The 12307-nt window shown below is 28.4% G+C and overlaps 1 protein-coding gene across 1 annotated transcript; it reads left to right on the top strand.

The window, feature by feature from the left end:
- The first annotated feature begins 6410 nt into the window (after nt 1-6410).
- On the top strand, nt 6411-11706 carry ACOS5 (acyl-CoA synthetase 5). Its single transcript, XM_016318369.3, has 6 exons — nt 6411-7023; nt 7941-8522; nt 9804-9996; nt 10335-10480; nt 11232-11299; nt 11390-11706. Exons 1-6 carry the CDS (start codon nt 6604-6606, stop codon nt 11637-11639), a joined length of 1659 nt encoding a protein of 552 aa, XP_016173855.1. The 5' UTR covers nt 6411-6603; the 3' UTR covers nt 11640-11706.
- Nucleotides 11707-12307: the final 601 nt, after the last annotated feature.

Raw genomic sequence — 12307 nt, 5'->3', positions numbered from 1 at the left:
TTTATACAACAATTAGACCTTATGTCAGAAGAAGAAAGCTCAGAAGGAAATAGTGAAAAAGACTAAGAGAATAATTGTTTAGGAATAGGATTATGTAACTGTAGAAATTGTGAAAAAACTGTAAATATTTTGACTAGAGAACAAACTTCTACACTAGTAAAAATAATAGATAAGTTAGAGGATACTCCATTAAGAGATGAATTCATAAAACAATTAGCTGAGTTAGTTAAAAAATAAACAAAAAATAAACAAAAAATAAGACCAATAAAAATAAAAGAAATCTATAACCGATTTAAAAATCCACAAGAAAAAGTCTCTCTTAATTCTCTTAAAGAAGAAATAAAAAAATTAAAAAGAGAAGTTTCAGAACTGACAAAATATTAATATGGATTATAGATTACTAAAAATAGAAGGAGAAAACATAATAAAAATTCAAGAACAAACTTTGCAAAATAATGTTAGGAAAACAGAGGAGACTAGTAACATAATAAATCCCGAGAATTATATTAACCTGTGTATAGAAAATTACATAAATATACTAACTTTATTAGTAAGACAAAAGTGGTTTACTACGATAACCTTAATAGTAGGAGAAGAAAATTTTGATTTCATAGCTATGGTAGATTCAGGAGCTGATGTCAATTGTATACAAGAAGGATTAATACCTACAAAATATTATGGAAAAACCACAGAAAGAGTTCTAATGGTAGAAAATGACAGAATGACTATAGATTATAAATTGTCTAAAGCAAAGAGTTGTAAAAATAGAGTATGCTTTGCCACTACATTTTCTTTGACAAGAAATATATCTCATCAAGTTATATTAGGAAATCCTTTTACTTTATTATTATATCCCTTTAATGTCGACATCGACAGAATAACTTGTACACGAATCCCCAATCATCCTATTCATTTTGAATTTCTCACTAGACCAAAGCAACATGAGCTCAATATGATACAACACATATCTACACAAGTTAATGTTATGGAAAAAGAAACAAAGTCAGTTAACTATTTAAACCAAAAGAAAATTTTACAACACCTACCACTCCAAATTAATATTATAGATAGAAAGACAAAACAAATTAATTATTTAAACCAAGAAGTTATATATAAAAGAATAGAAGAGCAATTACAAACTCCAGAAATACAAAATAAAATAAAAGCAATTGAAGAAAAAATTAAGGAAGAATTATGTAGTCTAAATCCAACAACTTTTCAGCATAGAAAATTACATGAGATATCTTTACCATATGAAGATGGGTTTAATAAAAAAAATATACCAACAAAGACAAAACGAATACATATGAATAAAGAGTATCTAGAATATTGTAAAAAAGAAATACAAGAATATCTGGATAAGGCACTAATAAGACCTTCGAAATCACCCTGGAGTTGTACAGGCTTCTATGTGATGAAAGCATCTGAAATAGAAAGAGGTGCTCCAAGGTTAGTTATCAACTATAAACCTCTAAACAAAATATTAAAATGGATTAGGTATCCCTTACCAAATAAAATTGATTTAATTAAAAGATTAAATAAAGCAAATATCTTTTCAAAATTTGATTTAAAATCAGGATATTATCAGATTGCAGTAAAAGAAGAAGATAGATATAAAACAGTTTTTATAGTACCCTTTGGACATTATGAATGGAATGTAATGCCCCAAGGATTAAAAAATGCTCCAAGCGAATTCCAAGAAATAATGAATAATATATTTTACCCGCAAATAGAATTTACCATAGTATATCTTGATGACGTATTAATATACTCAAAAGGAATAAAGCAACATATATATCATCTAGAAAAATTTATGGATATTATAACAGAGCAAGCAAGGATTAGTTTTATCAGAAAAGAAAATGAAAATTTTTACAACTAAAGTAAGGTTTTTAGTGTATGAGATTTATCAAGGAACTATAGTACCTATTAAAAAAGCCATTGAATTTGCAGATAAATTTCCAAATGAAATAACTGACAAAAAATAACTACAACGATTTTTGGGATGTTTAAATTATGTTGCAGAATTTTTGCCTGGAATAAGGGTCACATGCGAGCCTCTTTATAAGAGATTAAGAAAAAATTCACCTCCATGGACAAAAGAAATTACTTCTATAATAATAAAGATAAAAAATGCAATAAAAGAAATACCTTGTATAAGTATACTAGATCCATCGGCTAAATTAATTGTAGAAACAGATGCATCAGAATTAGAATATGGAAGAATTTTTAAACAAATACCTCCTAATAGCTCGAAAGAACAAATAGTAAAATATCATTAACGAATTTGGAACCAAGCTCAAAAGAATTATCCAACAGTCAAAAAAGAAATACTTGCCATAGTATTATGTGTTTCAAAATTTCAAGAAGATTTATTTAACAAAACATTTTTAACAAGAACTGATTGTAAAGCAGCCCCAAATGTTTTAGAAAATGATGTCAAAAATCTAGTTTCAAAACAAATATTTATAAGATGGCAAGCTATTCTTTCATGTTTCGATTTTACTATTGAACGTATAAAAGTAGAACTAAATTCACTCCCTGACTTTCTTACTAGAGAATTTTTGCAGGGAAAAAATGGATCAAAAACCAGCCTCCAGTAAAGATTATGGTCAACCTTTTGACCAAATAAAAGAACAAAATTACCTATTACTCCTGTACCAGCAAAGCCATTATCATTAAGACCTATGACCATGTCACAGGTTGTAAAAGCATCATCATCATCATCACCTTCTAAGAGCTCTTTAATTACTACTAATAATAAATTCACATTATTGCAACCATCAGATCTCTATAACACTCAACCCTTGAAAGAACAGTTTCTTTACTATGAAAAATTCAGTCCTATTAAAATATTAACCATTGAAAAAGAGTGGTTCAAAAAAGATAGAAAACCCTATACAAGACTATTTTCCTAAATACTTTCCATTACATTCCTATTAACCCACAAAAAATCCAAAAAATCTATGAATTCATATTAGTAGACACCGGATCTATTGAGTTGACACAATATAAAGATTCCAATACCAAACAGCCCGTTTATTCAAAAATAAAAATCATGAAAATATTATCTCTACAAGAGTAGAAATTACCCCCATATCAGTCTAAAAGCTTCTCTTTGAAATTTGAACCTCAGAGCTATATCTATTATGACTACCAAGAAGCATGGAACCATATTTTATTCCTATCTTCAAATCTCCATTCTTGGTTCATATGGTTCAGAAAGGGGATATCATTACAATTTCCCAAGTGGTTCCAATCATGGTTTCAGAATTTTGGACCAATAGAAGCCTTCTTCCCAAAAGAAGCCAGCATGACGTATGAATATTTTAAAAGTAAGTCATCATTTCTACAAGAGTATAAATTCATTTCATTTATAGCAGCTATGGGAATAAGCTGGATTATGACTTGGGAATATGATTCAGCAGCATATGAAGAATGTCCAAGCATACAATATTTGGTAAGAATAATAAAAATAAAGTGGTGGAACAAATATGATATAAATCTGCTAAGAAAAGGAGCTATTGTTCAATGGTTAACAACATTACAAAAGCGTCCAGCAATAACAGCCTCAAGCACCACCAATGAACAAATAGCTTATAAAAAAGAGACCCAATTCTTAGCGTAGAAGCGACAAATTATGGCAGCCCTAGCAGCGACAACTTCAGAGGAAGATATCCAAAGCTCTCTACAAGCAATACAAACAGTACCTCTTGGAGAAGACGAAGAGGTACAGTCCAGTCCAGCTCATTATTATCAAGACTCTCAAGATCCATTTGAAATGTAGTAAGAACTATATATGAAATCAATGTAAAAGCCCAATCATAAAGAAAAATGATCTCAGTAAAAAAAAAGAGTAAAAGTAAAAAGTAAAAAGTAAACAGTAACTGTCGGCAAAACAGTAAATATCGGCAAACAGTAAAACAAACAGTACTGTCGGCAAATAATACTCAAACAGTAATCATTTGGGGTCTATAAATACTAAAGGCCTCATTCATTCAAGATCATCAAAAACTTGAAAGCTCAAGAAACCTCTCTACTCTCATATCTTCTTACTCCATATATTTTCCAAATATTTGTAATCATCTTCAAGAATTGTATCAACTTTATAAGCAATAAGAGTACAAGTTTATCTTTATAAGTCTACTATCTTTATTTTCTTCATTGTTATTTCTATTCTTATAACATGAAAAAATTTCATAAAAGGCTTAAATCCTTAAAGTTAGTTAGAAGAAACATGAAAATAAGAGTAATGGCAATAAGAAGAAAAATAGGAGAATTGATAACTGAACTTCAGACTTAACAATAGAAATAAAGAAGATAAATAAGAAAATAATTAAGACCAAAAAGTTATTACAACAGATTAAAACCATAAAATTAGTAAAAACCGTTAGGAAAAGCATTAAGAATAAACGCATTCACCATGTTAGAAGAATGAATTATCTTCATGTGCAAAATATGATACCATTTTATGATATACAATCAAGAATACAAACCCTTAGATCTTTACAAATAGATTCTGAACCTTAACAAGATCCTTCTTTATAAGTACAAGTTCAACCCATACAAGCCCAACCTATATATATTTTATTATTCAGTGTTGCTTTTCCAATTCTGCTGCATATGATGTTATGATGTGATTCTATTTCTCCTATTCATGATCTCTGCTTCTCAATTTCAAAGAATTTAAGATGTCTTTTTTCAAAGTGTTCTTGATAGTTTGTGGCATACAAGTAATCCAATTTTAGTCGAGGGTACCAGCAGCTGCAAATTTTGCTACTTCATGCGCTACTTCATGCGCCAACGTATTCCCTTCTCTAGTAAACACAATTTAATTGGACTAGTTTTTTTTTTTGGTCGCAAATTGGACTAGTTGTGTGTTAGGTGATCATGGTAGAACATGAATTCAGGTGACTTTTTTTTATACCAACAGGGTCGAAGCCCAATGGGTGACTTTATTCAGTGCTGGTTAGTGGTTATCTTGAGAGTTTTACAAATCAAATTTTTTATAATAGTTATTATAATCTAATTGGGAATCGAATTAGTTAGACTATTAGGCCATTGAATTTCTGATTTAATGAATGAGTTACAAATTAAATTGATTAATTTTCGGTATAATTAAATAATTATATAAATTTTATTTTTTATTTCATAATAAGTATTTTTTTTAGTTTTATTTTATATTAAATTAATTATTATTTTTAAATTTTAATGATTAATCAATTAGTTTATATTAATATAATTTTTAAATGAACCAATTTAGACCAATTTTTATTAAATTTGATTAAGTTTGACCGAATTAATTGTCTAACCAATTCAAATGATGATTTAATAACTCGATTTAATAATTATGCTTTTTACAGTTTAGATGGCTCTTCGCTAGTTTAGGACAAAAACTTAACTTAAGGAACGTGGTCTATTATGTGTTCATGTTTTTTTTTTTTTTTCAATATAATCCTACGGTAAATTTGACCAAAATTTTGACAAGAATTAGTGTTTTTTCTACATTCATAATCACTATCGCCGAACTGTTCCTAGGCCGTCAGATTTCAACATCTACTCTTTCTTTTTAAAGAGTTTAATTTTGATATACTAATATATAAAATATTTTATATAATCATCTAATTACATGTATATTTTTAGATGTTTATTCACACAGTTAATATAAAAGATAGTTATATTCACTAACATGTCGTTACATAATTAAATGCAATATAAAATTATTTTATATTAATACATTAAAATTAAATTCTTATATTAATACCTAAATAGTAAATTTTTTTTTTGTATTTTTAACACACCAAATCATTTCAATTCCTTTCAAATTCTATCAAAATGAAGAATTTAGTTTCAGTTATAATATAAATACACGAAATGCGCGAATTAATTTAATTCCTACTTTTTATCCGATCTCTTCTCAAAAAAAAAAAAAAAGCTTGAAATCAAATCAATTTCAATTTTATCAAATACTGTAATTTACCTTAAATAGAAAGTCACAAACACAAGAATTTGATAGAAAAGTCATTATGATTCACTAACAGATATTATAGATTGCTTTTATTAATCTTCATTTTTATGTCAACTTACTTATTTCAAACAGATATTAACATTATTTTACTGGTTCTAAAAATAGCCTCTGCTTCCCAATCTTTTCTTTATAATTAAAATTTACTTTAAAAAATATTATTAGAAGTAAATTCATAAGTTAGAAATATAAAGGTATTCCGTTTGAGTATTATAAAAAGAAGGATGTGGATAGGAATGACCCTACAGATACCATGGTTGATGAGGTAAGAGATATCAATTGATTCACCAAAATAGATACCCCATCTATACCAATTCATTCACTAAACAAGAGTAATGTAGCTGGTTTTAGAAACATTATAGTTGGCCTATGTCAGTGACATGATTCAACAAATTTTTACCAACAATAATGCCATGACAAATTTGGAATTGCATACTTCACTAGTAACATTGCTAACTCACACACCGTGCACAAAGCATGACCAAGAAAACTGTCAATATATTCTCACATTTGCAACCTTCATCATCATAGCACAAATTAATTTCTCATCATAATTCACAACATTATTCAATTCCAACATGGGAACCTGCATGGAGAATTTTAATGAGGAGGAACACATTTTTCGCAGTAAATTCAAGCCGGTCCAAGTTCCGGACGACGTGACGCTGCCGGAATTCGTGCTCGAAAACGCCGAATTATACGCCAACAAGGTTGCATTTGTGGATGGTGTGAGTGAGAAAGCTATGACTTATAGTGAGGTGGTGAGAGACACAAAGAGATTGTCAAAGGCATTAAGGTCTCTTGGTTTGAGGAAGGGGAATGTGGTGATTGTGGTGCTTCCAAATGTGGTAGAATATGGAGTCATTGCTTTGGGAATAATGGCTGCTGGTGGTGTGTTCTCAGGAGCAAATCCAGCATCACATGTTTCAGAGATTAAGAAGCAAGTAGATTCCGCTGATGCCAAATTAATTGTCACAGATTCTACAATCTATGATAAGGTAATTGTTTTAAGTAGAATTATATATTTTTTTTAAATATTATTCATACATCAAGTATTTTTGGTACCGGTATAAAAATACGGTTGTTACTAATTAATTGTGCATTTAGTAACGATTGTTCTTTTTTTTCGTTAAATAAGTTTTTGGTTATTGTATAATGCACAATTTTTTTATTGTTAATTTCTATAAAATTTCTCTGTTTTTGGTTTAAAAGTACTTTAAGAGTTTAATTAAAAAATATTTTAAGCATAGCTGTTAAATTTACAAGTATTAAAAGGTAATTTTTTAATAAATGTATTAAACAGTTTAATGCTTTATTTTTCAATATTTTTCTATATTAAGTATCTTATCAAATATCCTAAAATACTGATTATCAATACTATATTTTAAATACTTAATTTGTCTTTATCCTTAATTTTTTTAAAAAAAATATTAGGAGACCATCAGAATTTATTATTTTTTATTATAATCCCACTACGTTACCAACAGTATTTCTGTCAACTTTTGTTTATGACTGTGTTTAATGGAAGTGTCTTTGCGGATATGTCTAATAAAAATATATTTTTTATAGCTGTATTTAATGGAAGTGTCTTGATAGATGTATTTTCTATATGTGTCTCCTTATACATGTGTTTAAAATATAATAATTAATTATTGTTGGTAATAAGTTAGCAAATAGTATATTGGTACTATATACTTTTCCTTTTTATTATCACTTAATTATTAATTCACTTTTTTTAGTCTAGTAATCTAACAACATTTAATAGAAACAAATTAATTGTAGCGGATCAAGACCAATCTTCTTGAATTATTTCTGAATCAAAATCTGAATAAATAAGATAAATTATACTATATATATATATATATGCATTTAAACTATAGTATTTGAAACTTCTTGAGTTTGAAATTGAACACAGGTGAAAGCTCTAGAGTTGCCTGTAATTGTGCTAGCTGATGAGCCTATTGAGGAAGCTATGAACTACAAAAAACTACTTGAAGCCGCGGACCGCGCCGGCGACGATTCGGCTAAAGAACCAATTCATCAGAATGATCTGTGTGCCATGCCATTTTCATCAGGCACCACAGGGCTCTCAAAGGGTGTGATGCTTACACACAGAAACGTAGTAGCAAATCTTTGCTCAACACTCTTCGGTGTGGGACAAGAAATGATTGGCAATGTGACAACACTAGGACTAATCCCATTCTTTCACATCTATGGCATAACTGGAATATGTTGTGCCACTCTTAGGAACAAAGGGAAAGTTGTGGTTATGGGAAGGTATGATTTGAAGACATTTATTACTGCATTGATCAAACATGAGGTCAATTTTGCACCAATTGTGCCCCCAATTATTCTTGGATTGGTGAAGAATCCAATAGTGGATGAATTTGATCTTGGCAAGCTTAAACTCCAGGCTATTATGACTGCAGCTGCTCCACTTGCACCAGAAGTCCTTAATGCATTTAAACAAAAGTTTCCTGGTGTTGTTGTCCAAGAGGTGAATACATTATCCTTGTTTTTACAATGTTTCTAATTTATTAATGTGGTTATTATTTTCAGATGGACAACAATAAAGGTGTATCTTTAAAATATTTTCTCTTACACTTTTGTTTTTCACTCTTGCTGAGTTTTTTTTTTTAACTCTAAAATCTTGATATGTTCTAACTCAATCTATTTATATATAAATTGCATTTAATACAGTAAAATAACAAGATAAAAAGAAAATGGAAAAGAGTATTTTATTTTTTAATGTTTTAAATTTTTATAAAAATCGTATTTTTCCAAATTAATGTTATATATATATATTCAACCATTTTTAAAAGTTTAATTATTCTATTGATTCTTAAAGTTTCGTCAAATTTTTAATTAGGTATTTTTTTAATATTTATTTTTTGTATTTGATGTAAAATAAATTATAAAATATTCTAAAAACACAATATTTTAGAATTATTGTGTTTTTCTAAAAAAATAATAATTACTAAAAATCTAATTATAATTTTTTTATCTAATATAAAATTTAATTAAAAAACAATAAAATTATAAAACTAACAGAATAATTAAACTATTCCTATTTTATTGGTGAGAAAGTTTCTATTAGTATGAAAAAGTCTAAGAAATCAATTATGACGTAATTAATTTGGAGTCGACTAGTTGAACAATAACTTTTATTTTTAATTTTAAAATTCAAAAAATCAGAATAATAAAAGATTTTTTTTATAATAGACTTATTTTTCAATTAACTAACTCTAAGTTTGGCTACACTCTAATTGGTTCCTAGTGAGATCGTATTAAATATGGGTAAAGTATATTTTTTGTCCTTAAACTTTGACAAAAGTTTCAAAAATACCTCTAAGTTTTATTTTGTTTTAATTTTGTCTCAAAAGTTTTCGATTTACATCAAATATACTCCTGATGTTAATTTTTCAAAAAATTTAAGATCAATTCAACAACAATTTCATAAGAATAACCCTCAATACAAGCAAAGCATAATTTTCATGTATTATTGTTAGATTGGTCTTAAATTTTTTTGAAAATTTAGCCGTCAAGAGTATATTTGATGCAAATTGAAAATTTCTGTGACAAAATTGAAACAAAATAAAACTTAAGAGTATTTTTAAAACTTTTGCCAAATTTTAGGAACAAAAATTATACTTTACCCTAATATATTTATTAGTAACTCCTCAAGTTTCAATGGATACCCCAAGTGACTAAGAACAAGGATCATTTCTCTTGCATAAATTTGAGTGAAAACATATAAAATGGTATTATTGTTCGGCAGGCATATGGACTAACTGAGCATAGCTGCATCACACTTACCCATGCAATCAAAGACGCTGGGGTTCTACACAAAAATTCAGTGGGGTTCATCCTCCCAAATTTGGAAGTTAAATTTATTGATCCTGATACTGGTCGATCCCTCCCAAGGAACACACCTGGGGAAATTTGTGTCCGAAGCCAATGTGTAATGCAAGGTAATAAATATACAATTTGCAACTACTAAAACATAATTGTACCTGTTCAATTGTAAATAAAAATACTATTCGTATATTAAAATAAGTCACTAAAATCAGTCACTTGTATTTATATATAAATATATGTTAATATGTGTAGTTTAATTTATTTTTAATATATATTTATATTTTAATATGTATTTTATATTAATAACTAATTTTAGTGGCTGATTTTAATATATACGTAACATAATCGAATTGTAAAGTTACACTGGGATATGTGATGATATGAATTTCGATTTGGTTTAGTTTTCTACTCCACATGATTTTCTGAGCATTTACATATGCATTGTTCACAGGTTACTATAAACAGGTTGATGAAACTGCTCATACAATTGACAAGGATGGATGGCTTCACACCGGGGATGTAGGATACATAGATGATGAAGAGAATATATTTATTGTTGATCGCATCAAGGAGTTAATTAAATACAAAGGATTCCAAGTAAGTTGATTTGGTTAATTAGAATCACCATTATAAGTTATAACTTTGAAAGAGTTCAATTTAATCTTATAATAATAATATGATCTATTATAGAGCAAATTAGATTAAGAAATGTTAGAGAACTATCATAATTTATTATTTTTGTCTATTATTTTTAGTTAACAACTCAATTCTTTTCGCTTAGTAATTTAATAATATACTTTAGTCCATATTTTTAACATTAATGACAAAAAATAATAAATTATGATAACCCTCTAGTATTCATCAAATAGATTGTTAAATAACTCTAGTATTCTACATTATATGAAGATTTATAACGCAACCCTTATTTTTTAATCAAAGTTTAGGAATTTTATTATAAATCTCACATCTCTCAAAAATAAGATCTTTAGAAAAATTATAACTGTGATTCATCTTCCACTCTATGAGTTAGTTTTTGTGATTGAGTTAGACCCTTTGATATCAATTCTAATATGATATTAGAGACTATACTTTCCAATATTATTGGACTATCCACATGTAAATGTTCACGCTTTAGATTTTTTGGGCATAAAATAAATATATTACAAGTCCCACATTTCTCAAAAATAAAATTTCACATGACAATGTTCACTCTAAAAACTAGCATTTGAGTTGAGTTAGACTTCTTTGATCTCAATTCTAATAACTTTCTATAAACAATTTTGCCATTATGAATGTTTTAAACTTTAGCCATCAAATTTTGAAACATGTCTTTTTTGGATGAATTTAGGTAGCTCCTGCTGAGTTAGAGGCCATTTTGTTATCTCATCCGTCGGTTGAAGATGCTGCAGTTGTGCCGTGAGTAACAAGCCACCATCGATCTTTGTCACTCTTTTTGAAATTCCTACAAAGTTTTGTCATTTATTGAAGATTGTGATGATGGTTCAGGTTGCCAGATGAAGAAGCAGGGGAAATCCCAGCTGCGAGTGTTGTCGTGAGCCGCGGCGCAAGAGTGACCGAAAAGGAAATCATGGACTATGTTGCTTCAAATGCTGCACATTACAAGAAAGTGAGGGTGGTGCACTTTGTAGAAACCATACCAAAATCACCTTCTGGGAAGATAATGAGAAGGCTTATTAAAGAGAGGATGGTGAAAAAAATGAAGACAAACTCCACACCAAAATCCAATATTTCTTAAGTCATTATATCATAATATTATTTATGCTTTTCCTGTTGTTGATGATTTATTTACTGTTTTGGTTTATGGAGGCAGAACAAAGTGAATAAATTGCTGCATATTTAATCATTGGTTATATGGTTTTTTATTCACTAATTTAATATAAGTACAATTGGATGGTAGTAAAGTCAATTATCTACTGTTTGCTAGAACCAAAAATGCTACATTGGAGTTTCATTTGATCAGGGAAAGTCAAAATCAAAATGCAGCAGCGTTATTGAAATAGAACTTAATAATCATCTGTCACATTCACAACCGTGTTGGTTAAGTAGCATGTTTGTTTGTAACAATGATAATATAAGAAATTTCAAATTTATGTTGAACTTGTATTATAATTTATCTACTATTTGATCTAAAAAATAGGATCCCTTCTAGTTTGGGCCTGGTCGATGATCATCAGAATATCTTCACAATGTTAAAAGTTGGTCGATGTGGATTTGTGGACAAAAATAATGGCATGATGTAAAATATGAGTAAAAATGGTCAAATTAGTCTCGAAAAGATTATTCATTTTTTAAATTGGTCTCCAAATTTTTTTAATCAAATTTGTTCTTTAAAGATTTTAAATTAGTCACGTTAGTCTTTTCGTCACTTTGTTTATTGATAATATCAAAATTTGCTAATGTAAC

The sequence above is a fragment of the Arachis ipaensis genome, chromosome B1 (assembly GCF_059453495.1).
Source record: "Arachis ipaensis isolate K30076 ecotype BB chromosome B1, ASM5945349v1, whole genome shotgun sequence".
NCBI classification, from domain to species: domain Eukaryota; kingdom Viridiplantae; phylum Streptophyta; class Magnoliopsida; order Fabales; family Fabaceae; genus Arachis; species Arachis ipaensis.
The sequence above is the reverse complement of the archived record's forward strand: the minus strand, read 5'-3'. Positions and strand labels throughout refer to the sequence as shown.